This window comes from Brassica rapa, chromosome A05 (assembly GCF_000309985.2).
Source record: "Brassica rapa cultivar Chiifu-401-42 chromosome A05, CAAS_Brap_v3.01, whole genome shotgun sequence".
Classification (NCBI taxonomy): Eukaryota; Viridiplantae; Streptophyta; class Magnoliopsida; order Brassicales; family Brassicaceae; genus Brassica; species Brassica rapa.
Window position 1 is genome coordinate 6215141 of NC_024799.2, and position 20000 is coordinate 6235140.

At 36.3% G+C, this 20000-nt stretch overlaps 4 protein-coding genes across 4 annotated transcripts in view; 3 read left to right on the top strand and 1 right to left on the bottom strand.

The window, feature by feature from the left end:
• The window catches only part of LOC117134085, a 905201-nt gene that overhangs the window by 655788 nt on the left and 229413 nt on the right, over positions 1 to 20000 (top strand). The gene's annotated exons all lie outside the window — the stretch shown is intronic.
• LOC103867554 (probable indole-3-pyruvate monooxygenase YUCCA7) lies at positions 1227 to 5888 on the top strand. The gene is made up of 3 exons (XM_009145633.2): positions 1227 to 4662; positions 5001 to 5372; positions 5541 to 5888. The coding sequence occupies exons 1-3, from the start codon at positions 3949 to 3951 to the stop codon at positions 5763 to 5765; spliced, it is 1311 nt and encodes a 436-aa protein (XP_009143881.1). The 5' UTR covers positions 1227 to 3948; the 3' UTR covers positions 5766 to 5888.
• LOC103867556 (chaperonin CPN60-like 1, mitochondrial) lies at positions 7431 to 11204 on the top strand. The gene is made up of 17 exons (XM_009145634.3): positions 7431 to 7680; positions 7870 to 7894; positions 7982 to 8113; positions 8236 to 8395; positions 8496 to 8767; positions 8848 to 8952; positions 9037 to 9123; positions 9232 to 9321; positions 9425 to 9505; positions 9598 to 9666; positions 9742 to 9819; positions 9936 to 10031; positions 10121 to 10220; positions 10308 to 10411; positions 10496 to 10601; positions 10691 to 10769; positions 10868 to 11204. Exons 1-17 carry the CDS (start codon positions 7643 to 7645, stop codon positions 11004 to 11006), a joined length of 1761 nt encoding a protein of 586 aa, XP_009143882.1. The 5' UTR covers positions 7431 to 7642; the 3' UTR covers positions 11007 to 11204.
• Positions 11965 to 15584, bottom strand: LOC103867557 (putative F-box protein At2g33190). Its single transcript, XM_009145635.3, has one exon. It carries the CDS (start codon positions 13628 to 13630, stop codon positions 12512 to 12514), a length of 1119 nt encoding a protein of 372 aa, XP_009143883.1. The 5' UTR covers positions 13631 to 15584; the 3' UTR covers positions 11965 to 12511.

Genomic DNA, 20000 nt, shown 5'->3' on the forward strand with positions numbered 1-20000 from the left:
TATATGGGTTGGAGTTTATATTTTCGTGTAGGGTTTCGTGATGATTGGATAGGGTTTAGTTTCTGGAATATTGGGTTCACCATTGGGAAAGCAATACTTGTTTCTATTCTGGTTGGATATGGAATAGAACACTTCTGAACTTTCATATCATGTGTTTTAATTTTGGTGATATAGAATTGGCATATTACATAATATAATATAATATAATATAATATAATTTAATACTACATACCATTATGTATTTTTTAGATTTTGATATATGAGTTTAGGGTTTATATTTGGGTTAGGGTTTAGTTATTAGATTTTAGGGTTTAGTTTTTATCTGATATGGAATAAAACTTAGATGATATGGAATATAACTCTCGATGCTTATGTATGTGATTAATAAAGTTATACGTGGATGGCTTTTTCTTCTTTCAAAAAACCACAAATACATACCTCCAGTATTATAAGAGGTGGATTTAATTTCCCGAAGGTTTGGTTTGCCTATGTTTTGGGGTTTATATTTACCTAACTTGGGTTTAGTGTTTAATGTCAAGTGTTCTATTAGCATCCTCATTAGCTTTGTATTTCATGTTGCTCATGAGGACTGTAAATACATGTCTCTAGTATTATGGAAGGTGGATTGGGGTTTATATTTCCCTAAGTTGGGTTTAGTGTTTACTGTCAAGTATTCTATTATCATCCCATTAGCTTTGTATTTCATGTTGGTCAAGCCTGGATCGACTATGTACACAGTACCATTTTAAATAGTACGGGTCAGATAGAATATAAGTCTTCTCGTAATGAACTGTGCGACTGTGTAAGTAATCCTATAAGACACATTTATAATTATTAACTTACACATATATACTTTAGCATATGAAATTAGATTTACAGTGATACTATTCTACTCAAACTAGTATGGAATGCTTGCAATCGGTATAGAATATACATTAGCTTGGGTTTAGTGTTTACTGTCCCTATTAACTTTGTATTTCATGTTGTTCATGAGGACTATAAATACATGTCTCCAGTATTATGGAAGATGAATTGGGGTTTATATTTCTCTAACTTGGGTCTAGTGTTCACTGTCAAGTATTCTATTACCATTCCATTAGCTTTGTATTTCATGTTGGTCAAACATGGATCGATTGTGTACATGGTACAATTTTAAATAGTACGGGTTAGATAGAATAGAAGTATTCTCGTAATAGATTGTGCGACTGTGTACGTTTACCCCTATAAGACTTATAATTATTAACTTACTCATTTATACTTTAGCATATGGAATAGTTCACCGCTAAATAAAATAGTATACTTCAATTTTTTTTATTAGTAGTTGTTAAATGGAAATTATCTTTCTTTGTAGTCCTTAGAAATATAAGACGGTCTACTATCACTTTCTTTAGCTTAAACATTGATTGTGTCAATGGTTTCTATTTCTAAGTTGTGTTTAGTGATTTAGTTCATTAGTTTATTTCTCAATTTTCAGTGTTGCTGCTCTTTCAATCGGAATTGAATTTACAGTGATACTATTCTACCCAAATTAGTATGGAACGCTTGCAATCGGTATAGAATATACGTTTCATTATCTTCTATTTCGCCGTTTTATTTCACGCGCTTCCAAAATTCGCTCATTGTTATTTTGAGTCACAGAATCACCACATCGTTTTTTATGTGAAGGAATCGGGTACCTATTACTAACAAGGGTATAACCAGTTAGAATGATGGCAAAAAGACAGTCACTATATTCTATCAAAATCATGTCTATTCTCTTGATTTTCTTCTGAAATATAGCTATTAAGCCAATAAACCCTATATATAACCATTGTTATTGTCTTTCACTGATCTTGGGGGAAATTTCACCATTTTGGGTGGATTCAAATGCATGTTGTCATATATATATAAGCAGATATAGATTTTGTATGGATGATGGTATACATATAAGTCAAAGGGTTAATTTTACTAGTAAACCCTTTCACAAAATGTGTTAATTTTACTTTTATGAGGGAAACATTAACAGAAACAAACAAGCTTCTTTTTTTGGTAAAATGTTAAATGAAAGCAGCTTCTTCTAATCATTGTGTTGAGTTATTGTATCATCATGATGCATTATTATGACATTTCATTGCAGCATTGAAAGAGGAATTGACCAAATTAAATAAATATTAACATTAATGAAGACCCATATTTTAGACTACGTCACATGTATATATCTCATCTTTCTCTTTCAGTTTCATACGTATCTAATCTAACCCTAGATTTGGTTTATGCACTGATCTGTGTAGATATTCTTAAAACATTCCAAATTTATAATTTTGTAACAGATAACACAGGGAAATGTCATAACTTTAGTATGATTTTCTTCCGACCAAACACTTAACGTCTAATGGCCGGATTTAAACGCTCAGTTATGTAAGTTGTTAGAAGCATAAGAGAAGTCTTTTTTTATGAAAATAAAACAATAGCCAACTCAAATGGATCGGACCCTTTCATGATCTTCTCCTTTTCCCTTACTTTACATATTTTTTTCATATTTTAGACTTGACTCGAATCTTACATTTTGAAAAAATGAGAGGTGAAATATTCATTCTAAATATTGGTGGCTCAACTAGTGAAAGACGTTATTTTACAGTTGTCGATTATAAAATCAATTTATTTTTTTGGTATTACATAGGTTTGCTTCTTATTAAACCGTTGTCTATAGTAAAAATAAGAAAACATCGATCTCCAATCTACTACATTCGAAATGTCTCTCAAAAGTTTTAGTTGCAAACCCATACAATCAGAAAAATATCTAAGGGAAACTAAGACGCGAAAACCAAGCTTCTTACATCATCTCAAGAGAAAAACTATGTTTACAATTTTTTTAACAGAAAATAGCCATAAAAACCTTAAACTTTCAAATTAAAACAAAAAAACTTTGAACTCATGTTCGAACAAAAACATACTCCAACTTTTAAATATCAGCTTTAACTCTCATTTTATGTTGATCAGGTCATTTTAGAAACTTGAAAGTCAACTGTTTAACCCGTAAACGTCTGTTAATTAAACAATGTCATTTTAAAAACCGATTAAACATTAATGAAATGATGTTGTCTTACATCTGTAAACATTTAAATCATCCCCTTTTTCGCGAAACCTAAGTTTTCTAATTCTCTAATCTCTCAGTCTTCTAATCTCCAAAACACATAGCCATTGATAATGCAAAAGATGGCTAGAAAGATGGGGTACTTCGGGTACGTCGTAGTGAGAGATCTTAAGTCGAAAGTGTTAGGGAAACTACAATTAAACAAAGTCGATGAAGAAGATGATAATGAAGATGATAGTGAGACTAATGAGAATAATAATGAAGCTGAGAATAATGATATTGGTGTTGAAGACAAATTTCTAAGCAAACATTTATGGTTTAATAGTTGACTTTCCGAGTTTTTAAAATGGTTGAGTCAACACAAAATAAAAGTTAAAATGTCCAACATTTAAAAATTAAAGTATTTTTAGGCTCAACACATGAGTTGAAGGATTTTTTGCTTTAATTTGAAAGTTCGGGATTTTATTGGTTGTTTTCTACTCTTTTTGATAAAAAATTGTGACATGAATAATCAATCATACAGTATTATTATAAGTTTTTCTCAAACGAGATTCTATAAAAGTTGAAAGGAACCGAAATAATTCAGTAAGCAAATGGCAACAACCTCAATGTAATAGTTTTCTATGAATTTCATTCTTAAGCCGCTACAAGCTTATCATTTGAAGATTTTTGAAGTTAAACTAAAAGACTATACTAATCAAGTTTTTTTTTTTTGTATATTCGAATACAAAAGGCCAATTTGCTTGAAACTCTTCTCTATTTAAACTCTTTATTCTCAATCCAAATAGACACAAACCAAATCCACATCTTTTCTTGCCCTAAAACTCGTCCCGCAAACAAGACAAGTATATATAACACTAAACACTCCCAAAAAGATGTGTACTAACCAGAACACAAATTGTGTCAGCATCTCAAGTATGCTTCCAAACTTCACCCCGAAGGAAGACGACATGTTCTCCCGGCGTTGCATCTGGGTTAACGGGCCGGTAATCGTCGGGGCCGGTCCATCGGGCCTAGCTGTTGCCGCCAGCCTAAAACGCCAAGAAGTTCCTTATATAATCCTCGAGCGAGCTAACTGCATAGCCTCTCTGTGGCAAAACAGAACATATGATCGTCTCAAGCTTCATCTTCCCAAACAATTCTGTCAATTACCCAATCTACCCTTCCCCGATGACTTCCCGGAATATCCAACGAAGTATCAGTTTATTCAGTACCTTGAGTCATACGCAACCCACTTTGATATCCAACCTAAGTTCAACGAGACTGTACAGTCAGCTAAATACGACAAGAGGTTTGGGCTGTGGAGGGTCAAGACTGTTTCGAGGAAGGGGCTGCTTAGTTCTTGTGAGTTCGAGTATATTTGCAGGTGGCTGGTGGTGGCAACGGGAGAAAATGCTGAGAAAGTGGTTCCAGAGTTTGAGGGTTTAGAGGATTTTTGTGGTGATGTTCTTCACGCTAGTGATTATAAATCCGGCGAAATGTACCGTGGAAAACGAGTTCTGGTTGTTGGATGTGGAAACTCCGGCATGGAGGTCTCTCTTGATCTATGCAACCACGATGCAAGTCCGTCAATGGTCGTTCGTAGCTCTGTAAGTAAAAATAAAATAAAAATCAGTAAATAAACCTGTAGGCCATGCACATCAAATATTTTCAAATTATAGTATTTCATCAAAAAAAATAATATCTTAATATAAATTTTGAAAGACTGTTTTATTAAAATATTTATTATTTTTGTTGAGAAATTTTAGTTGAGAGATGTTATTATTTTTCAAATATCTCTCAACTAAAATAATAATAATAATTTACAAATATCTCTCCACTAATATTTTGAAGACTATTACAAGTTGGTTCTTAGTATTTACTCTATTACTGTTTTTTGTTTTTTGGAACTTTATATTTACTCTGTTGTTTTTATATGATGGAATAGGTTCATGTGTTGCCGAGAGAGATTCTTGGGAAGTCTACATTTGAAATAGGTGTAACAATGATGAAATGGATGCCGGTTTGGCTCGTGGATAAGACTCTGCTCCTTCTCACCAGGTTAAGTCTGGGGAATACGGATAAGTACGGCCTTAAGAGGCCGGAACTTGGACCGTTAGATCTGAAGAACACCGCCGGTAAAACTCCAGTTCTAGATGTCGGAGCCTTTTCTAAAATCAAATCAGGAAAGATCAAAATCGTTCCCGGAATCGTCAAGTTTGGGCCCGGGAAGGTTGAGCTAGTGGATGGCCGAGTTTTGGAGATAGATTCAGTCGTTCTTGCGACTGGTTACAGAAGCAATGTCTCTTCATGGCTTAAGGTAGACAAAACATAAACATTATATTTTCTAAAAGAAAACATAAACATTATATTTTATATGATTAATGTGTTCATGGGAGGGAATTACCGTTAGTGACAGTTGAGAGACGTTTGATTGATAGGGAATATTTTAAATACTAAAAGTGTTGTTTGGTGTATTGTTACGAAGGAGAACGACTTGGCGGAGATTGGGATAGAGAATAACCCGTTTCCAAAAGAGTGGAAAGGGGAGGCTGGATTGTATGCGGTGGGGTTCACGAGAAGAGGACTCTCAGGTGCGTCGCTTGATGCCATAAGTGTGGCTCATGATATTGCTAATGCGTGGAAAGAAGAAACTAAGCAACATATTAAATCTGTGGCTGCTCTTCACCGTCGTTGTATCTCACAGTTTTGAATTTTAACCAATTAAGAGGTTAAGAATGGGAGAAAAGAGACAGCTGAAAGTGTTTTCTGATGTGAAAAAAAAGAAAGGGAAAAAAAGATAAAGCCCACTCCCTGGAAGAAACCCACACCAAAATAAATAATTGTAATCGCATTTTGGGGGGGGGGGGGGGGGGGGGGGGGGGGGGGGTTTCTTTTGTTGTAAGGAAGATGTGGCTTCTCATTTCCATATTGTATACTCTTACATTTCGACTTATCTTCTGTTGGTAATGTGTTTGATTAGTTGTTATCATATTTGCAGATATAAAAGTCCCTTTTATTTGAAAACATTTCTACCGTTTGAGAGAACTGTCCTAGAAAGTTTTAAAACTTGATTAGATAATATCATAATATGAACAAGATCCATGTCAAAATTCAGTTTGGCCATTGACAAAGAGATATAAAGGCAGGTGTGAATAAAACAAAACAGGAATACATTCCTCAATAAATGAAATGTGTATGCATCATTTTTCTTAGTATACAATGAGAAGTAACAGAGATAAAAAGAAGATACACTTGAAGGTTCTAAAATGCTTGATTACACAACATTCACCTATTGGATATGAAAGATGTTTATTCGCATAGACCAATGGTCTGTACTTATACAAGAGGAGAGACATGCAAGATGGAAAGGGACATATATACGATGCTTGATTAGAGCAGTCATGTAGCATAATGATAGCAATCATATTGATCTTGTGATATATTGTGTCTATATCTTATAGACTCCTTCAAGATGGACCGCCATTTGCGAGGCTAATCTTAACTTATAGTTTCTGAAATCTTGAACGTGAGAGTGGGTTTGTAAGCGCATTAGCAAGTTGATTAGCTGAAGAAACATGAGATACATGGGCGCTTCCTTGTTGTACTTTGATGTCGAACAAAGTAGTAGTCCAAAGCGATGAGTCTTCATCATGGAATGGAACACCGGATTAGCAATTAGATAGGTAGTTATGTGATCCAACTATTATTTACAAAATTCAATCCAAATATATATATATATATATATATATATATATATATATAAAACCTGAATTAACGTAAACAACTGAATCCATAAACTCGAAAATCCGACAAATCAGATCCGAATACAAATGAATAGTTGGTAATTGTATACACTATAAACATATTTAAATGAATAGTTGGTAATTGTATACACTATAAACATATTCTCGTTTGTTTGAGTCGGTTTGTAATCAGATCTTTATTCCCGTTTTAGGTTGATTATATAAATATTTAATTTATAAAAATGCGTTTCTTTTTTTTTTGTTAATCTTGTTTGTGTAATTCTCTTAAATAGCCATTTTTAAGTTTTTATCACTAAAATAACCCCTAAAAAATGACTAAAATAACCTTTTTTTCGAAAATTTTAATATTTATTTTTTATTTTTTAAAATTTGAAACCCTAAATCTAAAACCCCACCCCTTAACTTTAAACTCTAAGTTTAGATTATTAAATCTTAGGGTAAAAATACACTTTACTCTTTAATAAAACTTATTTTAGTTATTTTATTCGTTGAATGCTATTTTTACGACAAAAATTTAAAAATGGATATTTTCAAGAATTTCTCATTTTTTGTTTTGTGATTTTTTTAAATTTACTTTAGTAATGAGCTGGGCCTCAAAAGGCCCACAAAAACTCGAGCCGGATCCAAATCGGCTGCTAAAAAGATCTCATGTCAATGACCTTGGAGAAAACGCAAAACCCACCTAAACCCTAGTCTACTTCTAGAATCTTCGTTCTACTTAATTTCTCCTCCTTTCTGCGAGTTGCGAATTGTCAATTTAGCTTCTTTCCGATCTGTTCTGAAGCCACTGTAATCCTCTCTGTTTGATTGACAATCTATCACCATGTATAGGCTCGTCTCCAGCATTGCTTCAAAAGCTAGGTCAGATCTACTCGCCTCATTTGATTCGATTTTAATTCTGTTTATTTTTTGAAACTTGTTTCTGATTGGTTTATCGGAGATCCGATCATTGCGAGTTTAGTTCCGATTTTCGATCATATTATTACCAGAATTCGAATTAAATTGAATAACGAAAGTTAATTTTTTTTTTGTCTTCCTTTGATTTAACAGAGTTGCCAGAAACGGTACGACACAGGTTCGTGTTCTCCAAACTGTATCTAGTTATTCTGTTCTAGCTAGTTGTGGGTTTACATGTATTGATGTGTGTTCTGTGTGAGGTTAGATTGGAAGCAGACTCAGTTCCACTAGGAACTATGCAGCAAAAGACATAAAGTTCGGTGTTGAAGGTCGCGCTTTGATGCTTAGAGGTGTCGAGGAGCTTGCTGATGCTGTTCAAGTCACTATGGGACCCAAGGTATACACTTTTTTCAAAACTTTTTTTAGATCTAAATTCAATAGAACGCCCTTGTGTATCGTGAATTGTCTGTTTTTATTGCCCCCTCGACAGTATTTGATGTAAAAGTCTTGTCCTTTAAGGGTCGTAACGTCATCATCGAACAAAGCTGGGGTGCGCCAAAGGTTACCAAGGATGGTGTTACTGTCGCCAAGAGCATTGAGTTCAAGGATAGAGTCAAGAACGTTGGTGCCAGTCTTGTCAAACAGGTTGCTAACGCCACTAACGATGTTGCTGGTGATGGTAAGAGGGGACCTTTCATTGTATTTAAAAATACGTTTTTGTTATTCTCCTATTATAAGTTTCATATTAATTGTTGTTTTTTGTATCCCGTAAAAAACAGGAACAACCTGTGCTACGGTTCTTACTCGAGCGATCTTCACGGAGGGTTGTAAATCAGTTGCTGCTGGAATGAACGCAATGGACCTAAGGCGTGGAATCAAGTTGGCTGTTGATACTGTTGTCACGAACTTGAAGAGCCGAGCACGCATGATTAGCACTTCTGAAGAAATTGCTCAGGTTGGAACAATATCAGCTAATGGGGATAGAGAAATTGGTGAACTGATTGCAAAGGCTATGGAAAGTGTTGGCAAAGAGGGAGTGATCACAATTCAAGTGAGCTAATTTTTGATGTTTTAAAAACTAGTTCGCTTTTTCTTATGGTCACTGACTTATGTTTTCATCTCTTGATACAGGACGGCAAGACCTTGTTTAATGAGCTTGAGGTTGTTGAGGGTATGAAGATTGACAGGGGGTACATCTCCCCGTACTTCATTACAAACCAGAAGAACCAAAAATGTGTAAGAATCCCGATCTTACCTTTTTGCTTTATCAATATTAATGAACTTCGGAATTGATTTGTTCTGCTTGGATGTGGTTTGCAGGAACTAGAAGATCCTCTCATTCTCATCCACGAGAAGAAAATCTCTAATTTAAATTCTATTGTGAAGGTCTTAGAACTGGCTCTCAAGGTATAAACGATTTGGTCATTTCTTGAATGTTAATTACATTTGCTGATATACTCATCAAGTTAGTTTTGTATCTAAAGATCTATATCTATTTTGTATTCCCCTTTTCAGAAGCAAAGGCCATTGCTGATCGTTGCGGAGGATTTGGATAGCGAGGCTCTCGCTGTGCTAATTCTAAACAAACTTCGTGCTGGAATCAAGGTTTTTATTTTCAGCCTTTTGTCATGTCTTTTTTTGTCTTCCTTACTACGTCTTATTAGTTTTTTATCAAGCTTGGATTGATGTAAATGCAATTACATTATAGGTCTGTGCTGTGAAGGCCCCTGGTTTTGGAGAAAACCGAAAGGCCAACTTGCAGGACCTAGCTATCCTCACTGGAGCCCAGGCAAGCGCATACTTATTATATGCGTAGACAAACACTGCTCAAAGTAATTGCTTGAGGTATATAATATTCCTTTGATGATTTTAATTTCACAGGTAATTACAGAAGAGCTAGGTATGAATCTCGAGAAAGTGGACCTCAGCATGTTTGGAAACTGCAAAAAGGTTTGTTTGGCCCAATTCCCTTTGGCTTGTTCTCCTTTTCCATTTATATCATACGGATTTTGCATTTGTGAACAGATAACTGTATCCAAAGACGACACTGTTTTCCTTGATGGTGCTGGTGACAAGAAATCAATTAGCGAACGATGTGAACAGGTTGGTTTACACTTCTCGTATGTTTTATCATGCAGGAGAGTCAGGGATATTCCTTGACTCTTTTCCCCAACTGGTAAGGATGTTATGTATGTACTAACTCTAAATAAATCACACAGATACGATCCATGGTTGAAGCGAGCGAATCTGACTATGACAAGGAGAAGTTACAAGAAAGGTTGGCTAAGCTTTCTGGTGGTGTTGCTGTACTAAAGGTAATGAAACTGTTCTCTTAACCTTTCTGTTGGGAGAACACTAATGGACTGAATATTTCCTGATGAGATGGATTTTTATGGGCTTATAGATTGGAGGAGCGAGTGAGTCAGAAGTTGGCGAAAAGAAAGATAGAGTAACTGATGCTCTAAATGCCACCAAAGCAGCTGTAGAAGAGGGTATTGTTCCAGGTAAAGAAACATTCTGAATCCTATAAGATAAACTTTGTTTAAGTTCTTGAGACCAATAAATTACATTACTTTTATGTGGAATTACAGGTGGTGGTGTTGCTCTTTTGTACGCGTCAAAAGAGCTTGAGAAGCTTTCCACAGCTAACTTTGATCAGAAGATTGGTGTTCAAATCATCCAAAACGCTCTCAAGGTTTTTCTCTCACCACAATTTTCTTAATCTCCAGTATAAATAGTTCCAGAATCTTAAAACATACAAAATCTTTCTTTGATGCAGACACCTGTTTACACGATTGCATCCAACGCTGGAGTAGAGGGTGCAGTCGTCGTAGGCAAGCTTTTGGAATCAGATGATCCTGACCTCGGTTACGATGCTGCTAAAGGTCTCACAGTTTATAAGCATTTTCTACTTGCTTGGTCTCCACCTTGTTATTTCGCTATATACTCAACTGTCTTGTATTTTATATTTCAGGAGAGTACGTTGATATGGTAAAGTCTGGTATTATCGACCCTGTGAAAGTGATCAGAACCGCATTGGTTGATGCTGCAAGGTACACCAAGTTTGAGAATTTATAGTCAACTTTTGAGTTAGTTGCAATGTTTTTATTTTTCTTTCTAATCTTTGTTATTGGTTTGTTCTATTGGTTAGTGTCGCATCTTTGTTGACAACGACGGAAGCAGTTGTGACTGATATTCCAACCAAAGAGGATGCGTCTCCAGCTATGGGCGGTGGTGGCGGCATGGGTGGTATGGGAGGTATGGGCGGTATGGGAGGAATGGGTTTCTGATGAGGACCATACATGCTAGCTTTAGGTTACTTTTGGAAAATGTTGTGAGATTATATGTTTGCTTCATCCACGAGCCGATAGTGGATCCTTTTTTCTATCATGATTGGAAGAGAGAGAGACCCTAAGATTATTACATGATTTCTTGATTCCCGATTAACAATCAATTTATAAAATAAAATAAAATTTTAAATTAAGTTGTTTGATGATAGATTCATAATAGTCTTTTGTTTGATCATAAGCTTGTAGTAAGAGTATCTAGTGTGTGTGTGTGTTAGTAATCGCTACTATTTCTTCCACACATGTTTCGCATCACATGATCTCATTAGCGGCATCTCTACGTAAATCAATAATCTCAACGTAATCATCAGATGTATATGCATAAAGCTTGTTGATCTACACCGGAGGCCACAAACATTTTAGTAAGATTTTAACAAAATTTTTATTTTTCTTTTTAATTGAAGGATCTTTTTCAATGTAATTTTTTTTTCAAAAAAATTGGGAGTCCTAGTCTAATGTTTCACTTCACTTCGCTATGTTCAGGACCATTCCTACCTTTCCTGTATGAGAAATGTTGTTTGTAACTCCAGGCTACAACATAATCTCCTGTTCAGAACAAGCAAATCAGCTGTCCAAAAAGCTGTGAAGATGGAGTAAGTATATAAACTGATGATCTTTGTAGTGGTTGTAGTCACTGTCCCGCGGGTTGCCAGCTTAACCGCTAAGAACATGCGGGGCGGGCATGGACAGTGGTTTTGTGACCACTGTCAGAAGGGGGCCAGCTGGCAACGTCCAATTGAATTTGATGACAGCACGGGATGGGCCATCTGGACGCGGGCTGGCCCGTTTGACATCTTTCTCTCGTTCATACCGAACACAAGCCGATATAATGGAAGAGGTTACACTACTATGTTGACATTTGAAGATAAAATAGATTTAGGCTCTAAAGAGCTTATTGAAAGACTAATAGCTCATAGAGCTTTATTGAATGATAAAGAAACTAAAGAGAGGAAACTTGAGAGTTGTCACCAAGAGCTAACAAGATAGATTAATATCATAAAAAGGGTTTAATGTGGCTGCAACTATGGCAACCAAAGTTACATACTAGCAAGCACTCTAATGACATATATAGTGGTTTATAAAACCCTAGTTACATAGTTACATAAGCTTCTTAATGGATCATAAGATAGGCTTCAGTGTGGGCTTCAATATACTACGCTCGCTAAAACGTTCCCACTGGTCTTTACTTTGGAAGCTAGCTTGACCAAGAAGCAATAACTATATCGATGAAAGATTGATCCTTTCGCGAGTCACATTCAAATGATACAAATCTAAACAAGAATCAACAATAAATAGCCAATTGCTACAACTATCCATGATAAAACATACTTAGGTCAAATTTTCGATAAACCTTAAAACCAAAGACTTGATGATAAAAAGAGAAAAGAGTTATGTGGTTGTTTCTCAAACGTACCACTTGACTTACACGTAAAGACGATAATTAAAGACTAAGCCTGTCCTGGAACAAACCAGTAAATCTTGGAAGACCAATCATCTAATCTTGTATGCCAAGTGATTGTTCTTGTTGCAAGATCAAACACACCACAATTTGCTTCTCTCCTCGTCCCAAGATAATTATCAGACAAATGATCATCATCAAGGAAACATATTGAACCACTCTTGATCCCTCTATCTTTAACCGGTCCCCTTATTGTAACCCCATGACCAAATATCAACATCTCATCTCCTAGAGAGTCTACTCTTTCCCATTCTCCAACCTCAAGATTCAGCTTACAAATGCAAAACTTTCTGTTTAACTCTTTCAAGCTCAGAACAATCAAAACCTCTCCTGAGTTTGCTATAGCAATCCTCATCTTATATATTGTATCAACGAAGGGAAAAGGATGATTAAGATAATGGTTTCCTTCTATGGTTTCTTTAGGACAATCTCCAGAGAAATCAAGAACGTTGATGTAATGATCAAAGGTGTAGACATAAAGCTTGTTGTCTTTATAAGCCATGTCTTCACACTGTGTGCATGTAATACGCCATCCTTTATCACCATCATTTGCTATTTTCTTGTATGACAAGATGTAGAACTGTTTGATAGCCCATGCGACGACGAAATCTCCATTTCTCTCGTTTATCCACAAGACAGCCGTCTTTGAGAACTTAAAATCGTCCCAACTCACAAGAAACTTGGTGCCGTAGAGCTCAAGGAAGCATTCATATAGGTCGTTTCGTACGAATCTATAAGGACTATCACCAAGTGATGAATCTAATGAAGGAACACTGATTGTTTCGCTAGTAAACACATTCAAGAGATGGAAATGTAGACAAGGATCTACGAGTAGAAGCCAGTTGCTGTAACTGGCGAGACAATGGACTTCGGACAAGTCGATTCCAAGAAGGTTTTTGTGGTAGACTTTATCTTGAATGGGATCATACAAAAGAGAGTTCTGACCTTGTAATACGATTCGCCATGGATAGAGAGGACATGTTCTTGAAACGGTGTACCAGTTTGAGCAAACGGTTTTGGCTCGATGAAAATCCAAAGAGCTCAAGCTTTCGAAGATTGATCGTAATAGATCAGGGCAGAGCTTAGACCAATCAACGTTTCTAGACATTGTGTATTGGATATTCTGGAGGCTGCGGCTAACTTAGGGCTTTTGTTTCTTGAGTGAACTAATGGATTCATATATGTTCGGAGATTCTGTTTCAATAAGATCTTTGACTTGCCCTATATAGCACATTGATAATACCATTTTTTTCATGTTTACACTAGCCATTTTTATCTCATTTTTAATATATTTATACCTTATTTAGACTTACAATTTAGAGTTGAATGGTGAGATAGGATTTTTGGAATGCAGAATTTAGGTATCTAATAAAAATATAAATAAATACTTAAAAAAATTTTGAAAAACAGTTTCAAACATAATTTTTGGTTTTCAAAAAGACATTTTGAAAAGAAAAATTCGAAAAAAAATTTCAAAAACAAATATTTATACAAATATTTTATTTTTATTTATTTAAATAATGATTTATTATATATATATATATATATATATATATATATATATATATAACACGGATATAAGAGTATTTTTCTTCTTAATGAAAAATGTATTTTTGAAAATGTCACTTTAGTGGTGGTAAAGATGAAAAGTGGTACCATAAAAGTGGTAAACATGAAATTTTCTCTGTATTTCTTCATTTTTGCAGTTTTGCTAATCAATTTTGGACTATATTGTTTATTCTTCCTATAAACACTTCTTATCATAATAAAAATAATTAAAGGGTGAACATAATTACATTTTTTTTATTTTTTTTTATTTTCAAAATTGAGTTCATAAGCAAAATACAACAGTTTATATATCATTTAGCTTAATTCATTTTTTTATTGGTGTAAAATTTGATTTAGTTTGAAAACTATATATTATTTAACTTATATTTTTATTGAAATACAATAGAACCTCTATAAATTAATAATGTTGGGACTTTGAAATTTTATTAATTTATAGAGATATTAATTTACAAAAGTTTTATTATTTAGATTTTTTATTTTAGGATATATTTATGGGTGAATTTGGTGAATATTCATATTGGACCCTAATATTAAGCTTATAGCCATTCTACAGTGGAAAGTCTCTGATGGGACTAGTTACGCTCAATATTGCCAAGAATAACCCTGCAAGCGTGTGTGTGTGGGAGTGGAGTAAAGTTAAAAACACATGTGCTTAAATTGTGCCCGCATGTTGGGTTATGAAAAAAACGCAGAGGCAATATTATTCTATAGTCTATGTAGTCTATTTAAGTTCTGCCACACACAAAGTCACAATAATTGGTAATTGTTTATTCATAAGGGGCTTGAAAATATACAATATACCCATGCATAGTAACGAGACTACCCTATATTCAATGTAGTATGTCCACATTTTGGTGTAAACCATATACGTCCAAGTTTGCTTTGTTTCCACGTTTTTATGTGATGTTGAATAATGTTACATGTGTAGAAAGTGATCCAAACAAAGCTATAATATACGATATATGGTATAGTTTAGGCAAAGAAGTCAGATCCTCAATACATGCGTTCAGACAAGTTGCAGTGGCCTAATGTTATGACATGGATTGAGTCGATATAGACACAAAGAAGAGAAGGCAATTATTAAAGGTAAGCAAGCAAAACATGACCGCACATTGTCTACTAGTCGCAAGATAGAAAATGTTAATGATGACATGAAGGCAAGCATCATAATACAATACATAAGCCTACACTGCTATGTAATGAAATGGAAAACAAAGTTATAACAAACACTGCTAGAGGATTTAAGTCACAAATAAAGGAAACATAAGAGAGGAAAAACATATATCACAGACTCCGATTGTCAAATCTCTACCATAACAGAAAATATTTTTTTTTTTATTTTGATTTGAGCTGAGCATATCCTGTTTTTATACTATTTTTATAATGGTATAATCTTTTCTTGTAACTGCGATTAACCATACAAGCAATCTCTGAAGTTACAAAGCCCAGTTGGATGCAATTAGAGGAAGACGCATGTTTCACACATTACGAGGAGTAATGTAAGGCAGTTTTTCATAACGAGGTCAAGTGACAACACCAGCAACAACATAACATCGTCGGTATTGGTATGGCGTTTTCAAACAAATAGAATCGTAAAGGAGCAGGGGGGTTGATGGTACAGCAACAACGATGGTCTTTCACAAATGGGTACTATGTAACTGAAGCTTTAGTTCTCTTCATGAATAAACATAACATGAAGTTGTAACATGAGAAGTACATATACATCATAATGCGGCCATGTACATGAACATGTGATACAATGAAGACAATAGAGAAAAACTGCAAAAAAAATGGACAACACAATACAAATAATAGTATAGAACGACACCCTATCATATGGAAGGAAAAGAAAAATCAATTTCATCTACACAGTTCGATGCAATTAGAAAAGGAAGCACTTTTCACACATGGAGAGAATTAACGTAATGCAGTCGTCCATTGACGATATATATGAAACCTCTGCATCCAATGTGTTTGAAAGAAGCATCCCATGCTTGAGGTGTTGAACTTAAGTGTAGCAAAAAATTTGGAAACTATAAACCAAAATGTTTATACAACTAATTAATTGTATTCAACCAGCTGACTAACTATATTGTATGCAAAGTCGTATCGTCTAGTGTACAAAATAAAAACCAACAGGTCACCTCCCATATTGAGTAAGTTATCTAAGAGTGAGAAGCACAAATGATGCATCTCTGTGGTGCGAATGTGTATTCGGATTCAAGAAGATAAACATTATACAAGTAGTGAACATAAAATGTAGAGAACCAATATCGTTTTGCTAAGAGAGAAAAAGGGCGATTGTGAAGGCGACAACGAATCTCGATCCTCGGGGTTTTCCGGCGATTGTGAAGGCGAAGGAGATGGAGTCAACGGAGACTCCAGGCGATCCTCCGGCTCAGATTGTTCCGGTGATGCAGAGATCTTGGGTTACGGTGGCGAAACAGCAGAAGGGATTAAAAAGTTACGATCTGGAGATTTCAGTTTTGGAAGGAAAGCAGTCGGTAAATGTTCCGTCGGAAATTGTGGAAAAAGCAAATCCTCTGTGGGATGACTTTGTGATAGCGCGATTCTTGGAAACGGCTCCACACGTTGCGAAAGTGCACATGATCCTAAATAAGATCTGGATGTTTGGTGAGAAATCGATGAAGATTGATGTTTATGAAATGGATGCGGTAACAATAAGAATCAGGGTCCCAAGTGAAGTGATAAGGGGGAAGATCATAAGGCGAGGTGTGTGGAATATTGCTGGGATTCCCATGGTGGTCTCTAAGTGGTCTCCGGTGGTGGATAAATCAGAAGGACAACTTACTCCACTGTGGGTTCACTTAAGCAATGTCCCGATGAGTATGTACTCGTGGGAGGGATTGAGTTTCATCTCGAGTGCGGCTGGCAAACCAGATAGACTACACCCGGAGACGATAGCATGCTCGAATTTTGAGATAGCCAAGGTGTGTGTCAAAGCAGACTTATCGAAGCAGCTTCCAGAGAGGATGAATTTTAAGATAGGAGATGAGGAAGTAATGGTGGAGTTTGCATACCAAGGGTTACCTACAAAATGTAGAAGCTGTGGAAAGTGGGGGCACTCAGATATAATCTGTAGCATGAAGAAAGAGGAGGGAGAAATACATGAAGTTGAGTTATCAGAGGGAAAGAGAAGACAGGAAAAGGATGTTGAAGAAGGTGGGGATGGGAACGGAAAGGAGGTAGAGGTAGTAAAAGATTTGGAGGTCGGAAAAGATATGGAAAAGGAAAGGAGCTTGCAGGATACTAGAGTAATGGAGGCAGTGGAGATAGTTACTGAAGTTGAAAAAACAATAGAGAAGAGTGGCGTGCAGGAGGGTAATGGAAGCGGAAAACTAAATGAGAGCTGGCGGCAGGTTGCAGAGAAGACTATCAGAAGCCCTTGGAAGTCACCTAAAGAGTTACAATTTGGTCAGGTAACAATAACGCCATCAAGGTATGCCGCTCTGCAAAACTTGGAGGATAGTAGGGAAGAAGATACATCTGAGCCTAGCGAAGATGTAGTGGAGGAGGGCAATGGAATTGAGAAACCAAAAGTAGTTGAATCTGAAGGTGGGAGACAGATATTACCGAGGAACTCAAAAACGTTTCATAAAGTCCTTTCTGAGACTGTTATTTCAAGAAGTGAGATTGGTATTACAACAAGGGGTTCTAGAAAGCATCATTAATGGCGGGGTTCTTCTGGAATATAAGGGGTTTCAATAAGTCTATAAAGCAGGAGGTGGTTCGTAATTGGAGTAGAAATAATAATATGCAGTTTGGGTGTTTGATTGAGACAAGAGTAAAAGAGAGAAAGGCGAGAAAGATAGTAAGTGAAGTTTTTGCAGGGTGGGACAGTATGACAAATTATGAGCATCATAATTTGGGTAGAATTTGGGTAGTATGGCAGCAAAGTGTGAGGATGAGCCCTGTTTATAAAAGCAGCCAGATCATCACTTGTTCAATTTTGATGGAAGGTGTGGAAGAGGAATTCTTTTGTTCGTTTATCTATGCTGCAAATGGTATAGAGGAGAGGAAAGAGTTGTGGGACGACTTGAGAAGTCACTATGACTCACCGATGTTCAAGGATAAAAATTGGATGATAATGGGGGATTTTAATGAGATTCTGGATATTGAAGAGCACTCTGGTTTTGCAAGTTCACCGAGACTGCCAGGGGGTATGCGAGATTTTCAAGAGATTGCCAGCTATTGTGGTCTAACAGATATGGGGTATCAGGGGCCGAAGTTTACATGGTGTAATAAGAGGGAAGAGGGGTTCATATGCAAGAAGTTGGACAGAGTGCTGATTAATGAGAGGTGGCTTCACTCTTCAAGGGCTTACTGTGTATTCGAACCTGGGGGTTGCTCAGATCATCTGAGATGTAGAATCCAACTAGTGGTAGAGGAAACCCGGAAAAGAAAGCCGTTCAAGTTCACAAACTGTATAGCTAAGATGCCGGAGTTTCTTCCTTTGATGGAGGAGAATTGGAGGGGAAATGTGGCTTTGTTCCACTCAACAACAGCTATGTTCAAGCTCACAAAGCAATTGAAGGCTCTAAAACAGCCGCTACGTTTGCTTTGCAAAGACAAGTTAGGAGACCTGCCAAAGAAAACTAGAGAAGCTTTTAAAACCTTATGTGAGAAACAAAAAGCCACTTTGGAGCAACCTCTAGCGAGCGCGATACGAGAAGAAGCAGCAGCTTATGAAAGATGGCAACGGTTAGCTTACTTGGAGGAAGAATTCTACAAGCAAAGATCGAAGTTACATTGGCTTGATGTGGGCGATGGTAACAATAGGGTCTTTCACAATGCGATAAAAGTTAGAGAAGTGCGAAATGGTATACGAGAAGTAATGAGAGCTGATGGTACATTGGCTAAGACTGATGAGGAGATAAAAGTTGAAGCAGAGGGTTTCTTCTCACAATTTCTGAATGCTGTTCCTGAGGACTTTGAAGGAGTAACAGTGGAGAGACTGCGAGAGCTGTTGGGTTTTCAATGTAGTGAGATTGATTGTGGAAAGCTAGTGAAGGAGGTGACTAAAGAAGAGATTAAAGAGGTTCTTTTCAAGATGCCAGGGCATAAATCACCAGGGCCAGATGGGTATACCTCAGAGTTCTTCAAAGAGACTTGGCAGATAATTGGAGATGATGTCACTATTGCTGTCCAGTCTTTTTTCATTAAGGGGTTCTTACCGAAAGGTCTTAACTCTACCATACTGGCACTGATTCCGAAAACAACAGAAGCGAAGATCATGAAGGACTACAGGCCAATCTCGTGCTGCAATGTATTATACAAAATAATATCAAAGCTCCTGGCAAACAGATTGAAGGGTATTTTGCCGAAATGTATCTCTTGGAATCAGTCTGCGTTCATTAAGGAAAGGTTGTTGATGGAGAACGTGCTGTTAGCTACAGAGATTGTGAAAGATTATCATAGAGAGGACATATCTCCAAGGTGTGCAATGATGATCGACATATCAAAAGCTTTCGACTCTGTGCAATGGAGCTTCCTACTCAACACACTTCAAGCTCTTGGTCTCCCTGAGAAGTTTATTAAATGGATCTCACTCTGTATCACTACAGCCTCTTTCTCTGTCCAAGTTAATGGTGAGCTGGCTGGGTATTTTCAGAGTAATAGAGGATTGCGTCAAGGATGCTCCCTGTCTCCTTATCTGTTCGTTATATGTATGAATGTATTGTCAAAGATGTTGGATGAAGCAGCCGCCCGAAACCTGATAGGATTCCATCCGAAGTGTAAAAACATTGGTCTCACTCACCTTTGTTTTGCAGATGACTTAATGGTTTTCATTGAGGGCTCTCGAAGATCTGTGGAAGGGATATTGAGAGTTTTTGAGGAGTTTGATAAAATGTCGGGCCTGAAGATAAGTTTGGAAAAATCTACCCTGT